Below are 24397 nucleotides of genomic sequence, written 5' to 3' on the forward strand. Positions count from 1 at the left end.
TTGCTAGTTGCATCTCACGCTATGTTTCAACCAGTTGGCATCATCACAGATGAGCTTACATTAATTGATTAATGGTCAATTATGTCTTCCAACTCATTAGGTGTTCCCCTATGTCCCTGTATATTTTCCCCATTTGCTCTGTGGCCTACAGCACACACCAGCTCTTCCCATGTGACATTTGAGGCAGTACATGCTTCTAAGCTATGGATCTAAGATTAGCTTTAGGTCATACCTAAGGCTTCAGACCTGGGGCTTCAGATGAGGGAGATCCAGGGGCTCATGTTTCCACATGTCGATAACTCATGCTCATCCCCCATTATAGTCATGGTATTTATGCATGTGTTCAAGGCACACAGGCACGATGGTGACGCCCTGGCTTCCTAGAGACTAGGCTTCCTAGTTTACCAGAAATGCTCTATAGAACATGGTGTCCTCAAATAGACAGACATGCATCAGACAAGGACACATCACACTCAATCTAAAGTGGTATGTCGTTCTTGACCTCACCGTGGTGTTGCACTAAATTTAAATGGGCAGCATTTAGGCAACGTACAACAAGCTCTTTCCTCATTATTGGCCTGGCCAGGACTGAGTTTCACTGTGCATATATGCTTCCGATTAGCTGTGATGAGTTAGTGATATTGGTCTTAATTGTTACTGATGAAGCAAAATGGAAGTTAATGAGGATCTAAGCAGACCTACAAGGGAGGGTGTGAAAGAGGCGCTCGCGACCTAGCAGGGTGGCGACAGTGAGCTAACATGTCACTGCATGTGGTCACGTCCCGCAGCTGACATTGATCGGACATTAGTCAAGGTGAAGGGCTCACATTTCTGTCAAAGTGTACGTGGGTGAAAATCACCGGGCCCAGCTGTTGCTCATATTCAGATCATTCACTGACAGGATTCTTGGGACGGGTTGGGTCAATACTCAACCCATTATCCACACCACCTTTGTGTGTGTGTGTGTGTGTGTGTGTGTGTGTGTGTGTGTGTGTGTGTGTGTGTGCGCGCATGTGCTATACGTTTCCCATGGTGAAGACATAAGGCCTGTGGTATAGGTTGCTAAGAACTGAATGTAGCTAACACAGTAACGTGAAGAGCTTGGCCTGCGTCAATTATCGACCTCATGTCTCCACATATGCTAACAGGTGTTAGGCGTGTGTGTGGTCCGAAAGGGGACAGAGATATTTTAAAACTGTAAACACAACAAGTATGATGTGAGCTGTGTGAAGGTTATAAGCCCATTTTTTATAAACTACTACTTCATGCAGTGTTAGTAGATGTCTACATTTGAAAGGATCATTGGCTCATATGTATTATTTTACTGTAACAAGCCGTTGCCTTTGTTATACTTCCCTTGATGTAATCCTCCTCCTGTCATTGGCAAGATGGCGGTGGTAGAAGAATCCATTAAAGCACTTCATAGCCCTCCCCTTCATCAGCTTCACATAGGTTGTCATGTTCTCAAAATGTATAGACGGAGGCAATATTACAGTGATGCCTTTGTCAGAGGGACACAAGGCTTGTTGTGTATGTTCTACACTTTTAATAAAAACGCGGCAGGTGGAAATTCCTACTGCCATTGATCAAGTGCCAAGTAGTCAGCCTTTGGTAGGGCGCCAACTATCTGTCAGTCAAAGAAGGGTTTTTTTTTTTTTTTTCTTTTCTCATAATGTTGATAACATTAGCACTATAATTCTTTGTTAAGGAAGGGGAAAGTTACTGAGATTACTCCTCCGCAGCAGCTGGGCCAACCAGTCTGTTGGAGCCAAAGAAATCCCTCCGATTCTCTGGAGTCTCGACGCTCTGGAGGATTTTGTTAACACTCACAGCCGCGGGCCTATAGGATAGGAGTGGGCCATTTGTTTATTTTGAACCTTGCCTGAGCATAGGCTGGGGCTGCTTCATTATGGCAAAACTCATCATCATGACTATGTTGAGGTCACGATTATTTAACACCATTACTCAATGATTTTGAAAACCTTATCCATTTTCTAAACTTAAAAAAAAAAAAAACAATGAATTAACTGGAAAACATATATAAAAAGTTCATGCAAATAAGATAATATTTAAAATAGTTATTACTGTAAAGCAAAAGGGTGCACTGGCTTTATAACTCTACTAACGCAAGAAAAATAATGCCTGAATTTGCCTGGAATCTGCGGCTCTGCCTGCTTCCGCATGCACATATACAGTGCCGCTAAAATTCCAGGAACGCGTGGCAGGCGCTGACCTTAACGTACGCCAGTGTAACAAAGGGCCCCTGGTGAAGCAAGTGTACGAGCACATGGTACGGGCAGTCCGTTTGTCTTGTGTCTGCGGACGCGTGGAGAACACCAGCACATGTGGAGAACACCAGCACATGTGGAGAACACCAGCACATGTGGAGAACACCAGCACATGTGGAGAACACCAGCACATGTGGAGAACACCAGAACACCAGCACATGTGGAGAACACCAGCACATGTGGAGAACACCAGGTCCTCAGCACCTCCAATGCCCTTCCCTCCGCCCAGTCCTCACGGGTCATAAAGACGGGCTTATTAACGCACATACCGCTCTCACACAGAGAGTCATCACCACTACTGATACGGCCCCCACAGACCTGCAGGTCCTGGAGTTTGTCGCCAGGCAGGAATTTGAAAATGAATCGTCTGAAGAAAACGGCATAATTGACTTTTTTTTTTACAAAACATGATGTGATGCGATTTCTGTTGCGTTGTCATGCACATGGTGTCGATTTGTATCACTTTTTAGTTCCATGACTCTCTGTGGAGGAGTGATACTCATGTGCTCTTGTCTACCTGTAAGGTGGGGGGAACAGCGTTTGAACCTGTCCTGTCCCCGCAAGTTTTGACACGTGCGGTTTGTTGGTGTGTGTGTGTTGCAGGTACCCCGGTCATTATGTCCATTGTTCAGCACAGAGCGCCTCTGGCCCAGTACTCTCTGCACAGGATGGAGGCCCCCAGGCAACGGAGCAGAAGGAGGAAGTCGCTTACGACAAGGTACACACTCACACACTCACACACACACTCACCAACCATACACACGCTCGCACGCACTCACACACACACTCACCAACCTTACACAGACACACTCACTCACCAATCATACACACGCTCGCAAGCACACACACGCACACTCATTCACACTACATATATATATATATGTATGACACACACACTCTCTCACCCACCACACACACTCGCACTCACCCTATATATATATATATATATATATATCAACAATCAAACTCCTATGCAGTTGGTTTAAATAAGCACAAAAGTTTTTTTTTTTTTTTTTTTCAAAAAAAGCTCAGTTGGGGTTAATCGTTCCTCAAAGGCCTTGTAAGTTCCTTGCTTAAAACTAACGGCAATTAGTTCCCTCGTTAGCCTCTGGCTCGGGCCTGTCTGGTTGGTCCAGACATAGAGAGCCACTGGGTACGCAGAGTCATTTTGTGGAGAGGAAGGTCACAGACATTTTTGACCTGTAATGCAAAAGTAGAGGTGTGTGTGTGTGTGTGTGTGTGTGAGAGAGAGAGAGAGAGAGAGAGAGAGAGAGAGAGAGATATGTATGTTACGTAAGGCACTCGTTGTCGATATCAGTCCTTACACAATGGGGGCCCTGCTAGATTGAGCAACATTCGCTTGTTTGTAAGAGGAGCCTGCTCTATCAGACAGCCTGTCTCCGGGCATATAGATTATCTATACGCCGGTCATGGCATGGGGAGGGTCTCCTTTACTGTTACACTGGGGTCAGTTATGTATACGGTTTGAGAGAAAGTGGAATAGCACATTATGTCCAATATTCCAATATGTGGTTTAATGTTCTGCATTTCTCATTAGTGGGTCCCTTTGATACTAAAAGTATGATTCTATGTAATGACTGTATGATATCTGTACTGTCCCTGTGTATATCTGTGTGTGACAGTATTTAGAGATAAGCTGGAATATTATGACTTTGCAGTGTTTCACTGTTCTGCATGTCAGGAGCTATCTGCTCCGGATTGCCAGGCTGCCACTAATCAGGGTCTGAGTCAGTGTAGTCCACGTGAGATGGGATGACCAACGCCATCTCCCGTTAGCCTTGAAGGATACTTAAACTCTAACTATTTCCTTGTCTAGTTAGAGCAACTGATGGATCTTTAGGTGAAGTCATCGTGTCTCCCCCTTGATGCGCATCATTGTAAATAAACTCTGTTCCTGATTTTTCATACTATTGGTCTGACTGGGTCTCTATATAAATCTATGGTATCAAAATTACCATCAGGTTTCTAGGAAGAATTATGGCTAAGTTGCCATAGAGTGTGGGTCTTCTTGGGTCTTCTTAGGACTTCATTGGTGACCTACCAACTAATCCTCCTTAAAACAATCTCTCTTGAGGTTAATGGTAAGCTGGTTTTAAATAGGACCCCTGCAGTTAGTCAAACCAGAGACTTTCTGATGAGGAGACACAGCACTCAAAAGAATCTCTCATAGAAATGTATGGTGTTAGTTCATAACGCAAACATGGCAGTCGTCTACACATATTCCGCCACTTCCGCCACCAAAAGTTGACGTGATGTGAATACATCGTGCCAATCATGTGTTGTGATCACGCAGCTGGAGCAAGGTTGGTGTGTCGTGTTTTGTGAAGCCTTGCACACACGCAGTTCTTCCCGAAATAGATGCTCGATAAGTGCCCAAAAAGCGTTACAATATGGCTGCCGAGTGGAGGGACTTGGTCAAACTTGGTGTTGGAGTAATTACATATTCTTACCCCACTCCATGTAGTTGGGAGATTGTATGATACTGTATATATTTTTGTTTTTAAAAAAAGTGTTCCTGTGGCTTTTTAACATCCCCTAATTGTGTGTGTGTGTGTGTGTGTGTGTGTGTATATATAAATAAAAATAAAATATATCTCTTAACAGCCTCCACTGCCCTCGCACTGTCCTTGTTGCGCAAAACCTTGAGTACAGCAAAGTACAAGCTGTCAACGCACAGCGACTTGTGATGTATGGTTATAATGAATGTAACTTGTGATGTATGGTTTCAAGGCTCCTACTGTGTAGATGTGCTCCACCTCCTCAAAGGGGAAGTTAACTTCAGTCACATGTTGTAAATCTTCTTGTGTCTCAAGAAATTCTGAAAAAATCAAAAAATTATACCAACAGTTCCAGGTTGAAGGTTCTAGTTCTTTTAGTTGTGTCGAACACATTTCAGAAATTGTCAAATGCTTCTTCACGCATCAAGTCAACAATTAGCAGCACATATATGAACATGCTGAAAACATCTAAAATACATCAAAAGTACCCCAACAAAAGTTGACCGTTAAGTTGGCTTGCCTATCTTTTATTGAGGTTTTCATATCTGGATTTGTCATGGTTGGGTCTTGCAACACTTCCTTATGCCTTCATCAGAAATGGTTAGTTAATAGTTAATGCTTAAAGCCGGTAGACTTTTGGGGACAGGGCTTTCTCTGTCAATGCTCCCACACTCTGGAATACTCTACCGCTCCATGTCCGCTTTGCCCTGTCCCTGCCCAGTCCCTTTCCATGTTCAAAAAGCGCCTCAAAACATTTATTTTCACCAAGTCCTTTGACCCCCCCCCCATTTGTTAAGCGACCTTGGGTACCATGAAAGGCGCTATATAAGTCCAAGTTATTATTTTATTATGATTATTAGGCATGTCCAGTTGTTTAACCCTTAAAGGTGTAGGCAAAGATCCTTGATTACTAGCTCCGCTTGAACCCTCTCTGGTGTAGGTTTTTGAACATTCTAACAAGATTCCGTTCCGCAACAATTCAAGGTTCTAAAATTCAATGTTGAATTCAATGAACCCAGATATTCTTTAGAACGTTAATTTTCCAGCATTCCCATAACACAGGTGTGACGGTACACCTTTTAAGGGTAATGGTGCCAGGAGAGGTGTTTTTTTTTACTGTGTCTCTCTAGTGTAAGTGTTAAGTGACCGATGTGACTGGGCTCTTAGGTGGAAGAGTCAGGGAGGACGGACAGTCAGTCATCGTACGACGTGGGGCTGGAGTCCGAGAGTGCATCACTAGAGGACCAGCCCACAGGAGACGCCTCGAAGGAGGACGAGCACGAGCAGGTTAGTGCTTTTGCGCATCACCTTTACAGCTTATCATTTATACATGCAATGCTAACCCTTGCTTTCTTAAAGAAACACACCAACTTTTTGCCCACACCAGTTACACCTGAAGTGGGTTACTACACCAGTTAGGCTATAGCTAGCCTAATGCAAATAAGCTAATTTCCCACAAATTGGGCGTGTTTCTTTAACAACTACTGTATGCTATAAATGCTCATTGACTATAGTATTAGCTGATCTAATATGCTATCTTAAACACGTGCTACACAGACATACTTTATTATCCTTATTTACACATTGTTTGACACTGACATGACTAAAACAGATTTCATGTTGTGGAAGCTCTACATCGCTTGGGTAATAGCTCCACTGCCCCATGCTGGAGTTGCCCTAATGCCCCATGCTGGAGTTGCCCTAATGGAGGTTGTTATTTGTCCAGACTGTGAATCCAGAGGAGCAGCCTGTGGTGGTGTTGGAGCAGCAACAGGAAGTGGAGGAGGTGGTGCTGATGGTGGAGGAGGTGCGGTCTGAGCCAGAGCAGCCCGTCACTGAGCCAGAACCAGCCGCGGACCCCCAGCAGGCCCAGGACTCTCTAGCGGCCTCCCACACGCATCAGCCCGAGCCAGAGGTACACGCCGAACTGCCCCCCCCAACCTCTACGGACCAGGCCTCGGCCTCCACCTCCACCTCCACCACTACTACAACCTCTACTGCTGCTGCCCCTAAAGACCCCGAGCCCCAGGCGGAGCCTCACAGCGACGCCCCAGCGACCCCCGAGCACGCTGCCGAAGTCCCAGGCGGAGCACCTACCTCAGTCCCCTCGCCCGACGCCCCATCCAGGTAAGGTGGCGCCAGCACGCCACAGTCACCGCCAGAGGCCAAACGTTTGAGCCGCATTGATCAAGCCAGTTGCTGATGACAGTGCATGCCTCCATTTTAGCAGTCAAACTTTAGTTCATTCATTCATTCATTCATTCATTGACCACTCTTTTGTCTTACTCCCTCCCCACCCCCCCTTCCTTGAGCTTTCTTTTCAGATTTGCCCCCCAAAACCTAATTCCCCTTTAGTTAATTTTTGGAATTTCACATTTGCATTATGGACTTTCGTGCTTGCCGTCTTTTCGGTCGCCACACTTTGGCCTCCGCAGCATTCCGCTCTAGTGAACGGTCAGAGAGTCTCTGATTGAACTTTGCCTACCGTGCTGCTGCCTGTTGCGGTGAAGAAACATCTTGCTGTTCTATATCGATCTGTTTTAACGGGACGTTCTTATCATGAGTGGAAGGCGGGAGTAAATTTGCCCAGCTTGGAGCTTTTGGCCAGCATTCCTACTAAAGGCAATCGCCCACGCTTTCCTGATGGAGGTCTTCATGACCAAGCTAATCACAAATCCAACCCTAGACAATCCTCTGATCCTCAAGGCGGTTTGTGTGCTGCTGACAGTATCTCTCTCTCTCTCTCTCTCTCTCTCTCTCTCTCTCTCTCTCTCTCTCTCTCTCTCTCTCTCTCTCTCTCTCTCTCTCTCTCTCTCTCTCTCTCTCTCTCTCTCTCTCTCTCTGACTCTCTCTCTCTGACTCTCTCTCTCTCTCTGACTCTCTCTCTCTCTCTCTCATGTACACACTCTGACATGCAATCCTCCATGCCCCCCCACCCTCACCCCCTCTGTTTCTCCTCTCCTCTCCTCTCCCAGTCCTGCTGGGTAAATGGCCTATTATTTCTTTCCCTCAGTGCACTAGAGGTTCCCAGTGCTGCTTTCCCCATAGAGAGCTCTAGTGCCAGTGAGTGTGTGGTGGGTATCCCGCCCACCGGGGTACCCTCCTCCAGCGAACCCCTTGACTTTGGCAGCACACTCACAAGGTGAGTACTCGCCCCCCCCCCCAGGCACCGAAAAACAAAACAAACAAAAACAAATCAACACCTGACAGGTAATGTGGTGGAGGACGGACGGGCACGCAGTGCCCGATGCGGAGGCTCTTCCTGCCCACTCACACTCAGGCCACCGAGGCTGGAGTCCGGTGGGCATCTCCCCTCTCCCCACCCTTTGGTTTCCCTGGTTCATGTTGCCCACCTCATATGTTTTGCTGGATTCCACTTCCCCCACATTGAGTCATAGCATGTTGTCAGCCAAAGGGGGGATTGATGACATCCCTCAAACATGTACATGCCTATGTCAACCAAAAAAATATATATGTAAAATATATATATATATATATTTTTATTGTAGTTATATTGTTGTTATGCAACCGTGCACTCACGGTCCCCTCCATTGCCTGTGGTCTCTTATCTGCAGTGATGTGGAGAATATGTCCATCACGCTGGGTCGGGGGACAGGGACCAACGCTGACCTCCCTCCCCCTCTGGATCTCGTCGTGACAGATCCTGACCAGAGTGGAAACGCATCTCTGAAGCCAGAGGAGCCCCAGGTGAGCGAGAGACTCCTACCTGCACCACAGACATCTCTCACACACACACCACCACCACACACACTCGTGGTCACAAAGAGGACAAAACAAACAGGTGAAGCTGGGCACATGACTTGTACGTGACTATCAGTTACCAGACAGTAATACCCTTTTAAGTGCATACTGCAAGTACAGTACACACGCACACACACACGTGCGCACACTTACATACACAAACGCATTTCTGAAGCCAGCGGAGCCCCAGGTGAACGAGAGACTCCTACCTGCACCACAGGCATCATACACATTTTTCTCATATATGCAGATGTGTAGCCTTTCGCGTCCACCAGTGCAGCAGCTATGTATCCCACAATCCCCCAGGGCATAGTGGAGCGTTCACTGTCGGCCCGTGACGAGAAAGCGAACACAATCGCCCCTCTCTACTTTCTCTGCTTCCTTTGTGTGGCAACTGAATGGATTTCAGAGTTCTTTGCATTCCTCCGTGGCGAGCAGACAGCTTGCGATTTTTGTTTAGATTAGGTGAATTTATAGGAACGTGTGTGCACGTTGTGCATTGTCCTATTGAAATCCCCAAACTCTCATGGCTGCATCTGCTTTGTTTAGTGTAGAGAGAAACAGAAAGTGGGACCATGTAAGGCAGGGCTGACTGACTGTTCAGTCAGAGTTTTCACCACTTCTACAGGCCTCATAAAAGTTTAATTTGGTAAATGCACTCTCGCACTCTTAAAGAGTGGGTGATGGTGAGACAGAGAGAGAGAGGGAGAGAGAGGGGGAGAGAGAGAGGGGGAGACAGAGGGAGACAGAGGGAGAGAGAGAGGGAGAGAGAGAGGAATGTGTGTGTGGGTGGGTGTGTTGTTTAAGGAGGTGTGTCATTAACTAGCATCATGTACAGAAGCAGATTGGTGAGTAGAAGAAAAGGCTAAGGCATTTCAAAATAAATAACCTGTCGGAACTCTCCCTTTTTTCACCCCATGCGCCTGAAAGGTCAATGGCTGCACTTAAACAGTGGCCAGACTGATTGGCCAATCCATTCCCCCTGCATAATTTCTAAAGAGGATTGTGAAGTTGCACATGGGATTTGTTTGGGTGACTGTGTGGCTAGCTGGCAGGCCTAGAGCGACTGTTTCATATTCACATTACATAAGACATCACCGTTCACAGCTCAGTAACTCCCAGAGGTCCTGTGTGTGTGTGTGTGAGTGTGTGTCACGTGTTGTGTCGACGTGTGTGGACTCTAATATATGTCTGTGTGTGTGTGTGTCTCTCTCCCTCTGAGCAGGTGGTAGATTCCTCTGGCTCCAGGGAAACTGACCCTTCTGTGCCCAGCAAAGAGGACATCCCCACATTTGATGAGTGGAAGAAGAAGGTGATGGAGGTGGAGAAGGAGAAGAGTAAGTCGCAGTGAGAGACACACACGCACACACACGCACACATTGTCACAAAGAGGACAAAACAAATTGGTGAAGCTGGGCAGATGACTTGTACTTGAATATCAGTTACAAGTTAAACAGTAATACCCTTTTAAGTGCATACTGTAAGTACACACACATGCACACACTTACATACACACACACACACACTTACACATCTTTCCATGCATGGCATTTGAGTGCATGCTCTCGGTTCACTGTACACGTGCAGAAACTCAGGCCTCCACACATTCCTCTGGGACGGCATTAGTATTCTACTCCAGTGAACGCAGAATGCTTTTGGAGTGGCTGCTGCGCCACAGCCGAGCTCAGTCTCACAGTCAATGGGTAACCCTTTAACTCTTTCAGCTCAGTCTTACAGTCAATGGGTAACCCTTTAACTCTTTCAGCTCAGTCTCACAGTCAATGGGTAACCCTTTAACTCTTTCAGCTCAGTCTCACAGTCAATGGGTAACCCTTTAACTCTTTCAGCTCAGTCTCACAGTCAATGGGTAACCCTTTAACTCTTTCAGCTCAGTCTCACAGTCAGTGGGTAACCCTTTAACTCTTTCAGCTCAGTCTCACAGTCAGTGGGTAACCCTTTAACTCTTTCAGCTCAGTCTCACAGTCAATGGGTAACCCTTTAAGCTCAGTAATGGGTAACGTTAACCCTTTCAGCTCAGTTCCTTTACTTGTCTCTGCTGCTCCTCTATGCCACGTGGGGGGCCACATTTTGCTAGCACTGTCGCCACGGGCCTTTTTTAGGAAGTAGAGCGTGCACAGTGAACATTGCATAACATTTTCTTCTCTCCTTTCTCTCTCTCTCTCTCTCTCTCTCTCTCTCTCTCTCTCTCTCTCTCTCTCTCACTGACTGACTCACTCTTTCTCCCTGTCTCTCTCTTTCTGTCAAACATGCACACACACACACACCCCTCTCTGCTTCAGTAATGAACCAGCCCGATTCACTGAAGCAGAATGAACTCTCTTAAAGCTCTTAGATCATGGAGAGTGCCGCTGTGTGTGTGTGCGCGCTAACCCCTTCAGGTCAGGAATATAATAGGAGTCATCCATGCGTATGTATGTCCACTCATCACATATGTGAATAGTCTGTATAGTCTGGAGGCTGCAGCAGTGAAAGAGTTAATGAGTCCTTTCTGTTGCTGCGGGGTTATCGGGAGCTGGATTATAGTACATGTCCCTTCGCCGTAGAACCGGTCTCTTTTATAAGTATTAATCCTGACAAGTCAAGTGTAAGTTTGACCACATCCTCTGCACGCACTCCAGAGTAGACCATTGAATGAGGGAGTGCAGTGAACAATGAATGGTTGTGGAAGAAGGACACCAAGGGCCTGGGCAAAGGGGATGCAATTAGGGAACAGGGGGACTGGCTCCAAGTCCACCACAATTGTGTTGTCCCTGTTCTCATTCCAGGCAAAGTGGGAAAATAACTGAGCCTTTGATGATGTTGTAATTTCTTGTCCTTAACAGGCCATATTTTGTCAAAGATTAATGAATGTCTCCATTTTTCCCAGAGATTCAGTGGTGTTGAGATGCAGAGGATATGAGAGATGCTGTGTGTGTGTGTGTGTGTGTGTGTGTGCTCAGGTGGTAGGTACATGCACAAGAGTGTCCCCCTACCCTAAGTAGGTTATCAATCAGAGATAGTGTTTGCATACAGGTTGTACACTATAGCACACAGACAGGTGATAAGTTGTTCCTATGATTTCTGGAAAAAAAGAGGCCGCTGGCATAAACATGTTCAGGGTCGATGGTGAACACACGTGTACACACACACACACAGTGCAATGGGTGGACCCTTATCTTGTGTAGGTGTCCTGGTTTTCCTGGCTAACTAGTTCCCTCTATGTTCCAGGTCAGTCCCTACACACCTCCTCCAACGGGAACCCCCACCCAGTGAAGAAGGTCCAGAAGAACTTCAAAAACAATTACGCCTCCGTGGAGTGTGGGGCTAAAATCCTGTCTGCCAACAGCGAGGCCAAGGTACAGCACAGCACAGCACAGGACAGTACAGTGCAGAGGTCCCCCAAATGACCCCAGGCAACAAATGTAGGCAGTAGCCATAGATCTCACTGATGGAATAGAACTTGTAGTATTCGTCCATTCAGATCACTGTTAGAAGTCTGTAAGAGGAAATTCAGTCTGCCTTTCTCTCCGTTTGTAAAATGGCTGCTGTAAGGTCACGGGTGAGTTTGGGGAGAAATCAGTAGTTTCTCAGCTGGAGGAATTGACGCGTGAGACCGGGAGCGACGTCCGTCAGACGTTGCGGACGTTGAGTTTGACCTGTGTGCCTCTCTCCCTCAGAGCACGTCGGCCATCCTGATGGAGAACATGGACATCTACATGTTGAACCCCTGCAGTAACAAGATCTGGTGAGTGTGCCCGTGCCACGCCAGCTCCATGACACACACGCGCACACACACACACACACACACACACACACACACACACACACACACACACACACACACTCACACACACTGGGCCAGCGGTCAGGGCCAATAATCACGTAGATCTTCCCTCTCCACTCCTCTCTCTTTGTGTGCATGTCAGCTGTTACAAAAAAAAGTCTATTATACGTTTTCAACAGCTCTTGCTTCTGCACTTTTGGCAAAAACCTTTCAATCACTTTCTTCTCCCTATTCCCCATCCCCCTCTCCTGATTTCGGCTCGTCTGTGCTTGTGTCCTCTGTCCTCTGTCTGCTGCGCTGTGCTGTGCTTGTGTCCTCTGTCCTCTGTCTGCTGCGCTGTGCTGTGCTTGTGTCCTCTGTCCTCTGTCTGCTGCGCTGTGCTGTGCTTGTGTCCTCTGTCCTCTGTCTGCTGCGCTGTGCTGTGCTTGTGTCCTCTGTCCTCTGTCTGCTGCGCTGCGCTGTGCTGTGCTGTGCTGTGTTGATGTGATTGAGCCCACGCATCTGTGAGTCACACCATTAGCCCTGAGATGTTTGCACCCGCCCTCCTTCCTCGTTCCCTTCATTAGCACTGCACGTCATGTCCCTGCTTCTCTCTCTATTTCTCTCTCTCTCTCTCTCTCTCTCTCTCTCTCTCTCTCTCTCTCTCTCTCTCTCTCTCTCTCTCTCTCTCTCTCTCTCTTTCTTTTTCTCTCTTTCTCTCTCTCCACCCTGCCGCTGGTCTGACATGGCACAGGGTGGAGTAGGGTGACAGGGTGGCCCATGGGGCCCGTCAGGCTCTAGAAGGAGCCCCCAGCTGACTCACCAGTCTCACCATTTTTTCTAACATTTATTTTTTTCCCTTTTCCTTTCCTCCGGTCTCCTCTCTCTGATTCTGTCCATCCAGGTTTGTCATTGAGCTCTGTGAGCCCATCCAGGTGAAGCAGCTGGACATTGCCAATTTCGAGCTCTTCTCGTCCACACCTAAAGACTTCCTGGTGTCCATCAGTGACCGGTACAGTCTCACGCAAGCATGCGTTTTCATATGCACACACATTTATCTGTGTTTCTCAGTCAGTTATGTGATACTGCGTTTATCAAGCTTCCCTCAGTAGTGTTGGCCACATTCTTATTGCTTTGAGTCATACCACCCTTCCCTGTTTAGGTACCCAACCAACAAGTGGATCAAATTGGGAACGTTCCACGCCCGTGACCAGCGCACTGTCCAGAGCTTCCCATTGGACGAGCAGCTCTACGCTAAATACGTCAAGGTAAAAATAATCAAATAAATGAGGATGTGGGCATGAGTAGTACTCCTCCAGGCTCCCATCATGCTTGATCACATGATCAGGGTTCTTCCCTCGTGCGGAGTGGTGTGGACACTTTTTTTTTAATGAAGTTGAAAGTGACGAGGAGGCCATGTGACGTGGTGCCTCGGTGTTGCTCATCAGACAACATGAACTGCTGACTAAAGGCCACTTTAGCTTTACACGTCCTCAGGCAGTTCCCATGACTACGGTAGGTGGTGCTGGTCCCCAGGGTCTTCAAAGAGGATCTTCTAATAGAGGATGACCCTTCACGGATGATCCCCAACAATTATCCTTGCCAGAGTATTGTGTGTGTGTGTGTGTGTGGAAGCATGTAACTGTAGATGATTTCTGGATGGGGGTGGGAGGTACTGTAACATGACCAGTGCTGCTGAGGAATCTGAAAGTCACATTGACTACCTCCGGGGTGGAGAGGCGACAGTCGAGCACACAGACCCTCATTGTGTGAGGGCCGCAGGAAGACACTAATGCCCCCTTCAAGAGGGGTATAAAAGGCAGGGCAATGTCACTCAAGCCCCATTCTCTTCTGCTTGTGGTAGATTGTAGGTGAAAGTGCATTCACAGTCATTTGTTGAGGAAGCTCTGTTTAGATTAACAGTGTACTTTTGGATGCTCCTGAAGCATGCTAGTCAGCAGATTAGAGCTGAGCTCGTTTAGATAGATATTCAAAACACTGCTTTTCTTTTCTTTTCTTTTCTGTTCATTCCTTCTGTGCTCCTCTTTGCTTTGATGTTTACCGTCGCTTTTCCTTGTTCTGTTGTGCGGTAGTTTTGCTTGCGGGTTAATGAGGTCTCTTCAGGCACTTAGATGTTTTTTGTGGGCTGCTTGGCACTTGACTGGCTTTTCATGGCAGCCATGATTTACGCACACTTGTGAAATCGTCAGGGGTGTGTTTTGTAAGCAGTGCCTGAGGTTGGGAGGGTGGTGAGCGGAGATGTTTTGGAGGGAGAGCTTTGGAGGGCAGTCGACCGTGCCACACCACCATTTTATAATCTCTTCCAGCGCCTGTCCCTTGCGCCCCTCTACGGCGTGTGTTTGTCCTGCATCAGATGAGGAAAGCGCTTATCTGACTTCTGTTCTGTGATGTGATGTGATGTGATGTGATGTGATGTGATGTCATATTCCTCTGCCTCACACTCTGTATGTGTGTACACTGGTTGCTTCTCTCTCTCTTTCTGTCAAAGCTCTTGCTAGTTTTGTCTTGTTGTTTCTTACCTTACCTGTAACAGTAGGGAAAAACAAATCAATCAAACCAAAAAAAAGCCAAGAAAAGACAAAATTGCTTGACTTGCTTGTGGCATGAATCAAGTCCTTTTTTTACTGATTTCTCTCTTTTTCTCTCCCTCTCTCTCCTGTCTTCCTCTTGCATCAGATGTTCATCAAGTACATGAAGGTTAGCATTCTCCTTTTAGTTTGAATGCACGGTAAAAGGGGGCTTTTTGGTGGCAGTGCACAGAGTACCTGTAATGCATGACCGAGACACATTGTTTTTGTCATAGCCGCTCATAGACACACATACTAAAAATAACCAGCTCACACACACAGTAAAATTCACTTTGCAAATCAGCTTCGCAAATGCCTCACTGCCCTTGATTTTCCACTGAATGAAGAATTTCATTCTGATTTGTTATTTTTTAATATAGATTTCACTCGTTGGTGAGAAATGCATTTGTTTATTAAGGGCTCTTTGTCTTCATGTCCGTAGGTGGAACTTCTCTCCCACTTTGGGTCAGAGCATTTCTGTCCCCTGAGCCTGTTCAGGTGAGCCAAACTACACATTTGCATTAATTTGTTTGTGGTCTTATTGGACGCTTTCATTACAGATGTCAAATAAATGCTGCCTGTTTTTTGAAGCCACAATGTAGGTCATCCTTTTAACGTTGTCTTTTTACTGGCATGCGTAATGTTTGCATTTATGTATATTTTTATATTGATGCTGTTCTTCAAGCAGACGTTCCCCGAGCGTGGCTGTAGCAGGCAGCTCACTGCGTCAGGATTAGTGTGTGCGTTGTGGGTTCACTTTGTGCTGAGTGTGTTTCACTAATTCACGGATTGGGATAAATGCAGAGACCAAATTTCCCTCACGGGATCAAAAGAGTTTATACCATGGTCTAGGTTGAAAAGGGTGTCGTTTAAAAAGTGATATACTACACCTGTGAAGTAGATCTGGTAAAAAAAAGTTTAATCGCCGTTCCATATCAATACTTATGAATGGTAACTATAACAACGATAGTAGGACGACGGTTGAGCATGGAGGCAGGCTTCGCAACAATGGAATCAACTGTAAACAGCTGAAAAAACTAACTATTTTAGCTCTAAAACTCATTTAATATTAATAATTGATTTCATATTTATTTATTTCGTAAGTGACCATGGTATAAACGGGATAATGCCCTTTGATGCGTCCATTATCAGAAATAAATGGACTCCGCTTCGCGTCGGACGGTTCACGCCTCCGCGTCGTCCATTTATTTCTGATATTGGACACCTCCTCGGGCATTATCCCTTACATATATACTTATACTTTTTTCTCTTTTAGTGATGTCACAATGCTCACTAGGGAATTGAGTTTGATTGGCTTTATCGTCCAGCTCTACCAGCTGATCCCCAGGAACTCTTTTATTTGGTTCCTTCACTAGACCCTCAGATGTGGGCTCATCCAGCCTGTGCTAGACCAGCCCAAGGGCTTTCGGGAGACTTTGCTTTAGGTAGCATTTAAAGCTCTCTCTCTCTCCCTGCCGGAGGCTTCCTAGGCTGCTTGAAGTATATTCTGCTGTGCAGCTGAAAGGGGCACATGGGGCCCCGAGTAGGGAGCAGTGAGCTGGACTGCTCTCCCTCAGCACTGTATGGGGGTCTGTAACTCTTGCCTCCATATGGAAATTCCGTACATTCAGCCTCGACGTGAGCCCAGGCTGGAGCCAGACTCCAGGGGAGGGAGCGAAATGGAGCCTCCCTCAGATGACCCAATCCAACAGCAGTCTGATCCTCCCCTGGAGCTGCGCTCCTTATAGTTTTTGTTTAGTCTTTTTTTGGGAAAGCGTAGTACTAATATTAAAATGAAATCCTTAGCGTCGTTGACATGCTGAGGCATGTACACCAATTTACCCTCAGGCCTCCCATCGCCTGACTAATGCACTCTTTGCATACAGCTACCCGCCCCCGCCCCCACCCCCACTCCTACCTCCCTGCGCCTCTAGCTAAGGAAGCAGCAATGAGCCATCAAACCCGTTCCTGAACTGGTCCAATGCTCCACACAAAGCGCCCCAGCATTGGGGCAAAGTTCAGGGCAGTATACCTTGCTGCAGCGTGGAACTGCTAGATAAGTTGTACTGATGACCCCCCCCCCCCCCAAGCAGAATGGCCCCCTCATAGCTGAGTTCTGAGACCCCGCCGATGCTGCTGGCGTTTGGTTATCACCCCATGGGCATGGCGGGGTGATTACTGCCCTGTTTGTTTAAGATAGCAGAGCGTGCATTATATGTCCTCTCTGTTTTTCCGTGTCTCGGTGTTCCCTTCGGTATGCCCCCACGGCCTTCTTTTATCTAGCCCTCTGCCCCTTTCCCCCATTTCTTTGCGCTTGATATCTTTTTATTATTCAGTGTTTCCCACAGAATTGATTTGATTTGAATTCTATTTGTGGTGGTAGGTTTGCAGAATTAACTTGAAAACAGTTTTTAGCAAATTAGTGCAGCGTGGTTATGATGCTAACCAGATTTAAGCACAATTTAGTACAACCTGGAAAATCATTGTGTGGTGGTCAATGTTGATATTGTGGTGGGCCGCCACAAATAAGTCAATGTATGGGAAACACTGTTGTTGTTGTTTATTATTATTATTATTATTATTATTATTATTATTATTATTATTATTTATTTATTTACTAAAAAAAAAAACTTGCTCTGCCTTTTGCAGAGTGTTCGGGACCAGCATGGTGGAGGAGATCGATGAGGCCGATTCCCAGTACCCCGCGGAGAGGCTGGAGTACCCGGACGAGGAATTCGGTTGGTAACACCTCCGCCTCCACCTCCGCTGTTTGTTCTCGGAGAAATGTCTGTGTGTGTGGGAGCTGGCTGGATGAACAGAGCCAGCTTTGTAGAACTGTAAACAAAACATCTAGTCCAACTTTGATCTGCCCTGAGGGCTTTATTTGGAAAGGCAGAAGTGGTGTTTCTCCTCTGCAGCCTGTATGACTGCCTCTCTTAGTCAGTGCGCTCTGTTGACCCTAAGCTTTAAGCATTCTGAGATAACCGGTCCTCTCTCAGCAGATGACGTTCCTGGCTACATCCCATCTGAAGACAAATCCTCAAAGAACCTGCTGGGATCTGCAACAAGTACGTGTACACACACACACACACACACACACACACACACACACACACACACACACACACCCCTCTCTGCTTCCTCTGCTAGGCCTGCCTCTCGGGGTTCATTAGGTATGGCAATGGCGCATAAATCACTTGGAACACTGAAGCCACCATCTTTAGAGTAGGAGGCTGTGGCCTCAGGCAGCACTAATGAGAAGCATGCTACTTATTATATACACTCATGGATTTTATAGCAGGAGGCAATGTGTATATAGACGTCTATACGCCTGCATTGACATTGGTGTGTTTGGTTTATACATAATATATATTGGTAACACTTTACTTGACAGTATTGACATAAGAGTGACATGACACTGTCATGAACATATGACACTGTCATGAGACATGAACCCTAACCCTAAATCTAACCCTAACCCTAACTTGTTATGACAAAAACCGAATGTCACTTAATAACAGAAGCGTTGTCATAAAATTTTATGACTTGTTTATGACGCATTCATGACAGTGTCATGTCACTCTTATGTCGATACTGTCAAGTAAAGTGTAACCTAAGTATTAAACTTCTCACTATGGATTATTTCATGGTGAAATGGTTTGTGGTGCATATTGTAGTTTCTGTAGGATTATATATGGAGGAACTATGAAAGTATGAAAGGAAATAGTGATGTATTTCTATGATTATTGAATATATATAAAATAAATGAAAAGCATCTTTAGTTAAGCACTGTTAGCCCAAGGACTGTGAGGAGAAAAAGCCTAGATTACTCTACTCTAAGGCAGCAGGCTAAATTGAATAAGGTGGCTGTTCTCAGAGGGGGAGCGCAGGACCCAGCTTTTTCCCCTGGCGTAAACACTGGGAATTTGGTTACTTCAGTGTCCATTTATTCCCTCATGACGCAACGTCCACAGCCGTGCACACATGCCTCTCTGTGCTCGGTGGTTGTCATTGGCCAGGGGGAGGTTTCGGCCCGAGAGCAGGGCTGCATCCTGATTGGCTGAGAAGCCCAGGCCCCCACTTTTGTCTCCGTGCTTGAGGGCTTAACCAAGTCTGTGCTCCTTGAGAAAACACTCACACACCCCCATGCCCACACGTGGGCATACATACACACACACACACACACACACACACACACACACACACACACACACACACACACACACAAATACGCGTGCACACACACACAAACCACGTCTGTGCTCCTTCAGAAAACGCACAGTCCTATACACCCATGACTACACGTAGGCATATACACACGCACACACATACACAGGGGCGGGTAGGCAAGTACAGCCTTACAGTACAGTGGTCTGTACAGCCTTACTGTAAAGGTTTGTGTGGCCAGTTACCAGCCCGTGATGAGGCCTCTTCCTGAGGGCCCCATGGCCATCTGACTAAGGCTCTTATTAAGGAGGCCTGCATGTTCAGAGAGAGAGTGTGTGTGTAGGGGATGATGGAGAGAGGGGAGGGAGGTCGGGAGGTCTTTGTCTGCAGACGTTTACTGTTTTGTGTGTGTGTGTGTTTTGTGTTTGCTCCAGATGCCATCCTGGACATAGTGAATAACATAGCTGCCAACGTGCTGGGGGCAAAGCCAGAGCAGGAAGGAGGAGCGCACATTGAAGGTACTGAGAGCCTCTACCCACGCACACACACACACTTTGAAGGTACTGAGAGCCTCTACCCACACACACACACACACACACACACACACACACACACACACACACACACACACACATACACACACATTGAAGGTACTGAGAGTCTCTACCCACACACACATTGAAGGTACTGAGAGTCTCTAACGTTGCTGTCCACCGGGCCACACCATCACCGCACTCTCTAGGAACACAAGACCATTTAGCTTTTCTCTTGTTACAGTCCCACACACACACACACACACACACACACACACAGGGCTATTGTTGGCCCATCAAAGGAAACCAGTGTAATTGGCACTGTTTTGTCGATAGTTCTGGCTAGCAGCTGTGTGTGACTTGTGAGGATTGTCACCATGCCAACCTGCTGAGAGAGGGGATTTGAGTAGGCACAGGGCACTGCCAACTCGCTCCTCTCTCTCTCTCCCCTCTCACCTTCTCACAACATCTCTGTTGACGCTCTAAGATGCCCCACAGACATAGTGCTACTACGGCAAGCAGTTCTATTACCCTGAATAAAACTGTGTTCTGCTCCATTTGCCCTCCTGAACCCCTAGAAGTGAGCATGCATGGGGCAACTGAACAATGTTGCTGGGCAACCACACAACCGGTTCCGACCAAGTGTTCTTATTAGATGATCATGACAATTTGCCTACTGGTGATTTTAAAAGTTCTCCTGGAAAATAAATGTTGCTGAATATCAATGGTAATGTGCCAGAACCACAGTACTCCGGAACATTGCCCAGGAACAGTGCCCAAAGAGTATCAAAACAAAGATCCTTTAGAACCATCTCTGGTCAGACTCTTTCCTCTCCATGGCACTAGTTTACATTAAGTTACGCAAGAGAGAGAGGGGTGTGGCCACCACGCATGCTCTAGGTACCAAAATGTAAATCTTAGCTGGGAGAAGGAGTGTCAACTATTGAGGGAAAACCAAACGTTTTAGTGTCCTGTCTGCAAGAGTCCTTCCCAGAACAAATAAAGAGGAAAATATGCAAGTCAGTCGTCAGACAGAATTTGAACCCAACTTGTTTAGGCTTTCCATTGTAATCATTAGCAACAGTTGTCATCTTCCAAGTCCCTTCTGGTTTGATTATCCAAATCCTGGATTATGCCAGCCTTTGTATGAGACCGGCCTTAGCCCAGCCCCAAGCTCTGATATAGTAATCCATTTGCACAGATACTGAGGCCGATTGTCACAGCCATCCTAGTAATGCGGATATATCGCTACGTGGCCCAACGCAGGTTACCTGAGGGATTCTTATATGGTTAGCCTCCCGCTTCGCCCAATTTTATTCTGGATCTCACTGAATTAGCAGCCATGGCGATGTGTTTCCATGGTGATGTGTTTCTGCCATCTTTATTTGATTATGCGGTCCAGGCACTGTTGGACCACATTCCCCTCCCTGTAGTGTGTGCAGTGTTTGCGTTCCAGATGTGTGTGTGTGTGTGTGTGTGTGTGTGTGTGTGTGTGTGTGTGGATGAGTGAGTGAATGTGTGTATCTGTTGGCACAGGGATAGCTCTAATAGGAACAATGAGTCTCTTTGTATTCAGCTAGAGAAGTCTCTAGTTCCTCAGTCTCGCTGGTCCTTATTTTACCTCAGCAAGGGTTCTTTTGTTAATCTGTTCCCGTTGTTCTCTCTTGTCCGCAGGGGACGCGTCATCCGGCGCTGACAACATCACAGAAACGGCATCTGAGATTTCCGTCAGCCCCACTCCAACCCCCACCACGCCCCCTGTGTGAGTACTGCACCACACACACACACACACACACACACACACACACACACACACATATATATCTATTCATAAACAGACTTTTTTGGACATGTGGTCATGATTCAGGAAATGAGCTTTTGAAAGGGCTTTCTTTTGCGAGTTCAGTTGAGGTCTGTAAACGGCTTAGAGGCAGGCAGTCTAGTGCTGCTAGTGTGTGTGTGTGTGTGTGTGTGTGACATTTCCACTGTTTGACTCCTGCCCAGGCTGGAGGTCTCCGAGGCGGAGCAAGCGGTTCCCAAGGACGACCAGGCCGTCCCGCTTCCCGAGACCCCCGCGGACTCTGCTCACCCCGAGGGGGGTCAGATCGTGACGCTGGTCCAGGACGAGGAGGAGGAGCAGTCGTCCCAGTCCACCGTCACGCTGCTGGAGGAGGAAGAGGAGGGAGCGGAGGAGGCATCGTCGTCCTCGTCCTCGTCGTCGTCGGCGCCTCCCGAGACTGAGGAGGAGCAGCGTCGGCGCGAGGCGGCGCAGCGCGAGAGCCTGTTCTACTGCGCGCACCTCTCCACGCTCTCGTGCCTGGCCTCGCTGCAGGAGAAGCTCTGCCGCTGGTGCTCCGTCACCCTGGCCCTGCAGCGGCAGCGCAAGGACCGGCAGCACCGGGCAGCGGCGCGCGGAGCGGCCAGCAAGGGGGGCGGTGGCGGTGGCGGGGAGTCTACGGCCTCCTCGCACGTGGCGCCTCCCCCTGCCCAGCAGGCGGCCGTGCCGGCCCCGACCCCCACCCTCGCCCAGGAGCAGCCGCCGGGGCAGCCCGCGTCCGAGAGGCTCCCGCAGGCCGAGCCGGCGCAGGGCGAGAGGGCGAGCCCCACGGACGCCTCGGACTCGGGCGCCGGCCACCAGGGCGAGGCGGCGGGGGCCGCAGAGCGCCCGTCGGACCCCCCCATCCTGCTGGAGCCCAGCCGCACGTCCACGCTGCCCCCCCACAGCTTCTCGGACGGCTCCCTGGCCAAGCCCACCCCCACGCAGGACATCCCCGAACGGCCCACCGGCGAGCCCCAGGACCAGCAGGACCAGCAGCAGCAGCAGCGGCCGGGCTACCTGGAGCAGGTCCCCAAGACCCAGGCGGAGGGCCACCGGACCAGCAGCAGCCCCCCGCACCTCCACCCCACCCTCACGGCCACCTCCGCCGGACTCTCGTCCACCCCAGAGGCCCTAAGCCCGGAGACGGACTCCCCCAGGCTGGACCCGCCCCTGGACAGCAGCTCCCAGCAGCCCCTGCAGCCGCTGCTGCCCACCCACACGCAGCCTGCGGACATCATCGCCCCTCCCACGGAGCTGCCCGCTCCCCCCCCGCCGGAGAGCGCAGACTCGGGCAGGCCCGGGGTCGAGGAGCTGCCCCACCACCGGCCCCTGAGCCCCGCGCCTCCTCCCCCCCAGCAGCAGGAGGTCCCGGAGGCGCCCGCGCCGCACGCCGACCACCGTGTGGAGGAGGCGGTGGAGGAGCTGCTCCTGAGCGTCCCCGCGGCGACCGGACACCACCGGACCGCCACCGACTTCTACGCCGAGCTGCAAAACACAGCCGACCTGCCGCACGGCAACGGCAACGGCAACCTGGTGCATGGCTCCAACCAGAAGGAGTCGGTGTTCATGCGGCTCAACAACCGCATCAAGGCGCTGGAGATGAACATGTCGCTTAGCAGCAGGTACCTGGAGGAGCTCAGCCAGAGGTGAGATGTCAACGCACGCACACATACACACACGTATACATACACAGAGACACACACTTGCATACATACACACACACATACATACACAGAGAGACACACGCACGTGTTGTTACGACCCGGCTCTAAGCCGCAACATAAATAGGGAGTCAGGACAACAGAAATAACTTTAACCAATAAAGTATTTATTTAAAAGTAACCAAAAGCAATACATAACCATTACCAAACGATGTCTAGGGGACAGTAAAAGCATGTATGCAAGTGTGTTCATGTGGGTGCGACCCCATCAAATGCTGTTTGACCATGTTCGTTTGCGAGCTTGTCAGAACAGTGTGAATTGACATGGATGTCTGATTCACAACGAGCGCAGTCACAACTTAAAAATGACTTCTGTGGTTGTTGTGCAGGTATCGGAAACAGATGGAGGAGATGCAGAGAGCTTTCAATAAGACCATCATCAAGCTGCAGAACACGTCGCGCATCGCAGAGGAGCAGGTCAGCACCATAGAGTCCCCTTTTTTGGCGCACACACACACCAGATCCCCCTCATACACACACACACACACACCAGATCCCCCTCATACACACACACACACACACACAATATACCTTTTTAATCACTACTTTTAATTTATTCTTTAAAGTTGAGCTGGCTCTTGAGCAAAAGAATTTCATTACTTCTAATTCCTGTTATGAGTACATGACACTACTTGAACTTGAGACGCATCGCGGTTATGACCTTTGCCGTGTTTCCCACAGAATTGAATTCCATTTGTGGTGGTTGGTTTTCAGAATTAACTTGAATACAACAGTTTTTAACAAATTAGCACAGCGTGGTTATGATGCTAACAATTATGATGCACAATTTAGTACAACCTGGAAAATCATTGTGTGGTGGTCAATGTTGGTATTGTGGCGGGCCGCCACAAATAAGTCAATGTATGGGAAACACTGCTTTGTGTTCACTTGTAAAGCTGATGTTGGGTCTCCTCTATTCCCCTCACTCTCTCTACACACACAGGACCAGAAACAGACGGAGTCCATTCAGGTTCTGCAGAGCCAGCTGGAGAACGTCACTAAACTGATGCTCAATCTTTCGGCCACAGTAATCCAGCTGCAGAGAGAGGTAACCACCGATAAGAACACCGATAAGAACAATATATATATAAATCTTTTTGTTTGTTTGTTTTGTGGATTTGTTGCTATAGTAGAACACTTTAGATTTGGTGAATGATACTGTGGCTAATGTATTCTGTGTGTGTGTGTGATGCGTGCGGTGTGTGCGCGTGTGTGTGTGTGTGAGATGCGTGTGTGT

General features: G+C 48.1%; 1 protein-coding gene across 7 annotated transcripts in view; it reads left to right on the forward strand.

The window, feature by feature from the left end:
• Positions 1-24397, forward strand: part of suco (SUN domain containing ossification factor) — a 49583-nt gene that overhangs the window by 18483 nt on the left and 6703 nt on the right. For 3 of the 7 annotated variants that reach the window (XM_042057030.1, XM_042057036.1, XM_042057035.1), the window contains exons 2-20: positions 2892-3006; positions 5975-6094; positions 6534-6934; positions 7821-7949; positions 8383-8515; positions 9795-9906; positions 11798-11925; positions 12247-12314; positions 13237-13344; positions 13495-13600; positions 15030-15050; positions 15363-15418; positions 17570-17658; positions 17920-17988; positions 19522-19605; positions 21295-21382; positions 21625-23085; positions 23490-23577; positions 24104-24208. In XM_042057030.1, coding sequence (XP_041912964.1) covers positions 2892-3006; positions 5975-6094; positions 6534-6934; positions 7821-7949; positions 8383-8515; positions 9795-9906; positions 11798-11925; positions 12247-12314; positions 13237-13344; positions 13495-13600; positions 15030-15050; positions 15363-15418; positions 17570-17658; positions 17920-17988; positions 19522-19605; positions 21295-21382; positions 21625-23085; positions 23490-23577; positions 24104-24208 — 3481 coding nt within the window. The remainder of the gene's footprint in view (positions 1-2891; positions 3007-5974; positions 6095-6533; positions 6935-7820; positions 7950-8382; positions 8516-9794; positions 9907-11797; positions 11926-12246; positions 12315-13236; positions 13345-13494; positions 13601-15029; positions 15051-15362; positions 15419-17569; positions 17659-17919; positions 17989-19521; positions 19606-21294; positions 21383-21624; positions 23086-23489; positions 23578-24103; positions 24209-24397) is intronic. The other 4 variants (XM_042057031.1, XM_042057032.1, XM_042057033.1 and 1 more) reach the window with 4 other exon arrangements.

Source organism: Alosa sapidissima, chromosome 12, assembly GCF_018492685.1.
Source record: "Alosa sapidissima isolate fAloSap1 chromosome 12, fAloSap1.pri, whole genome shotgun sequence".
In the NCBI taxonomy this organism is placed as follows: Eukaryota; Metazoa; Chordata; class Actinopteri; order Clupeiformes; family Clupeidae; genus Alosa; species Alosa sapidissima.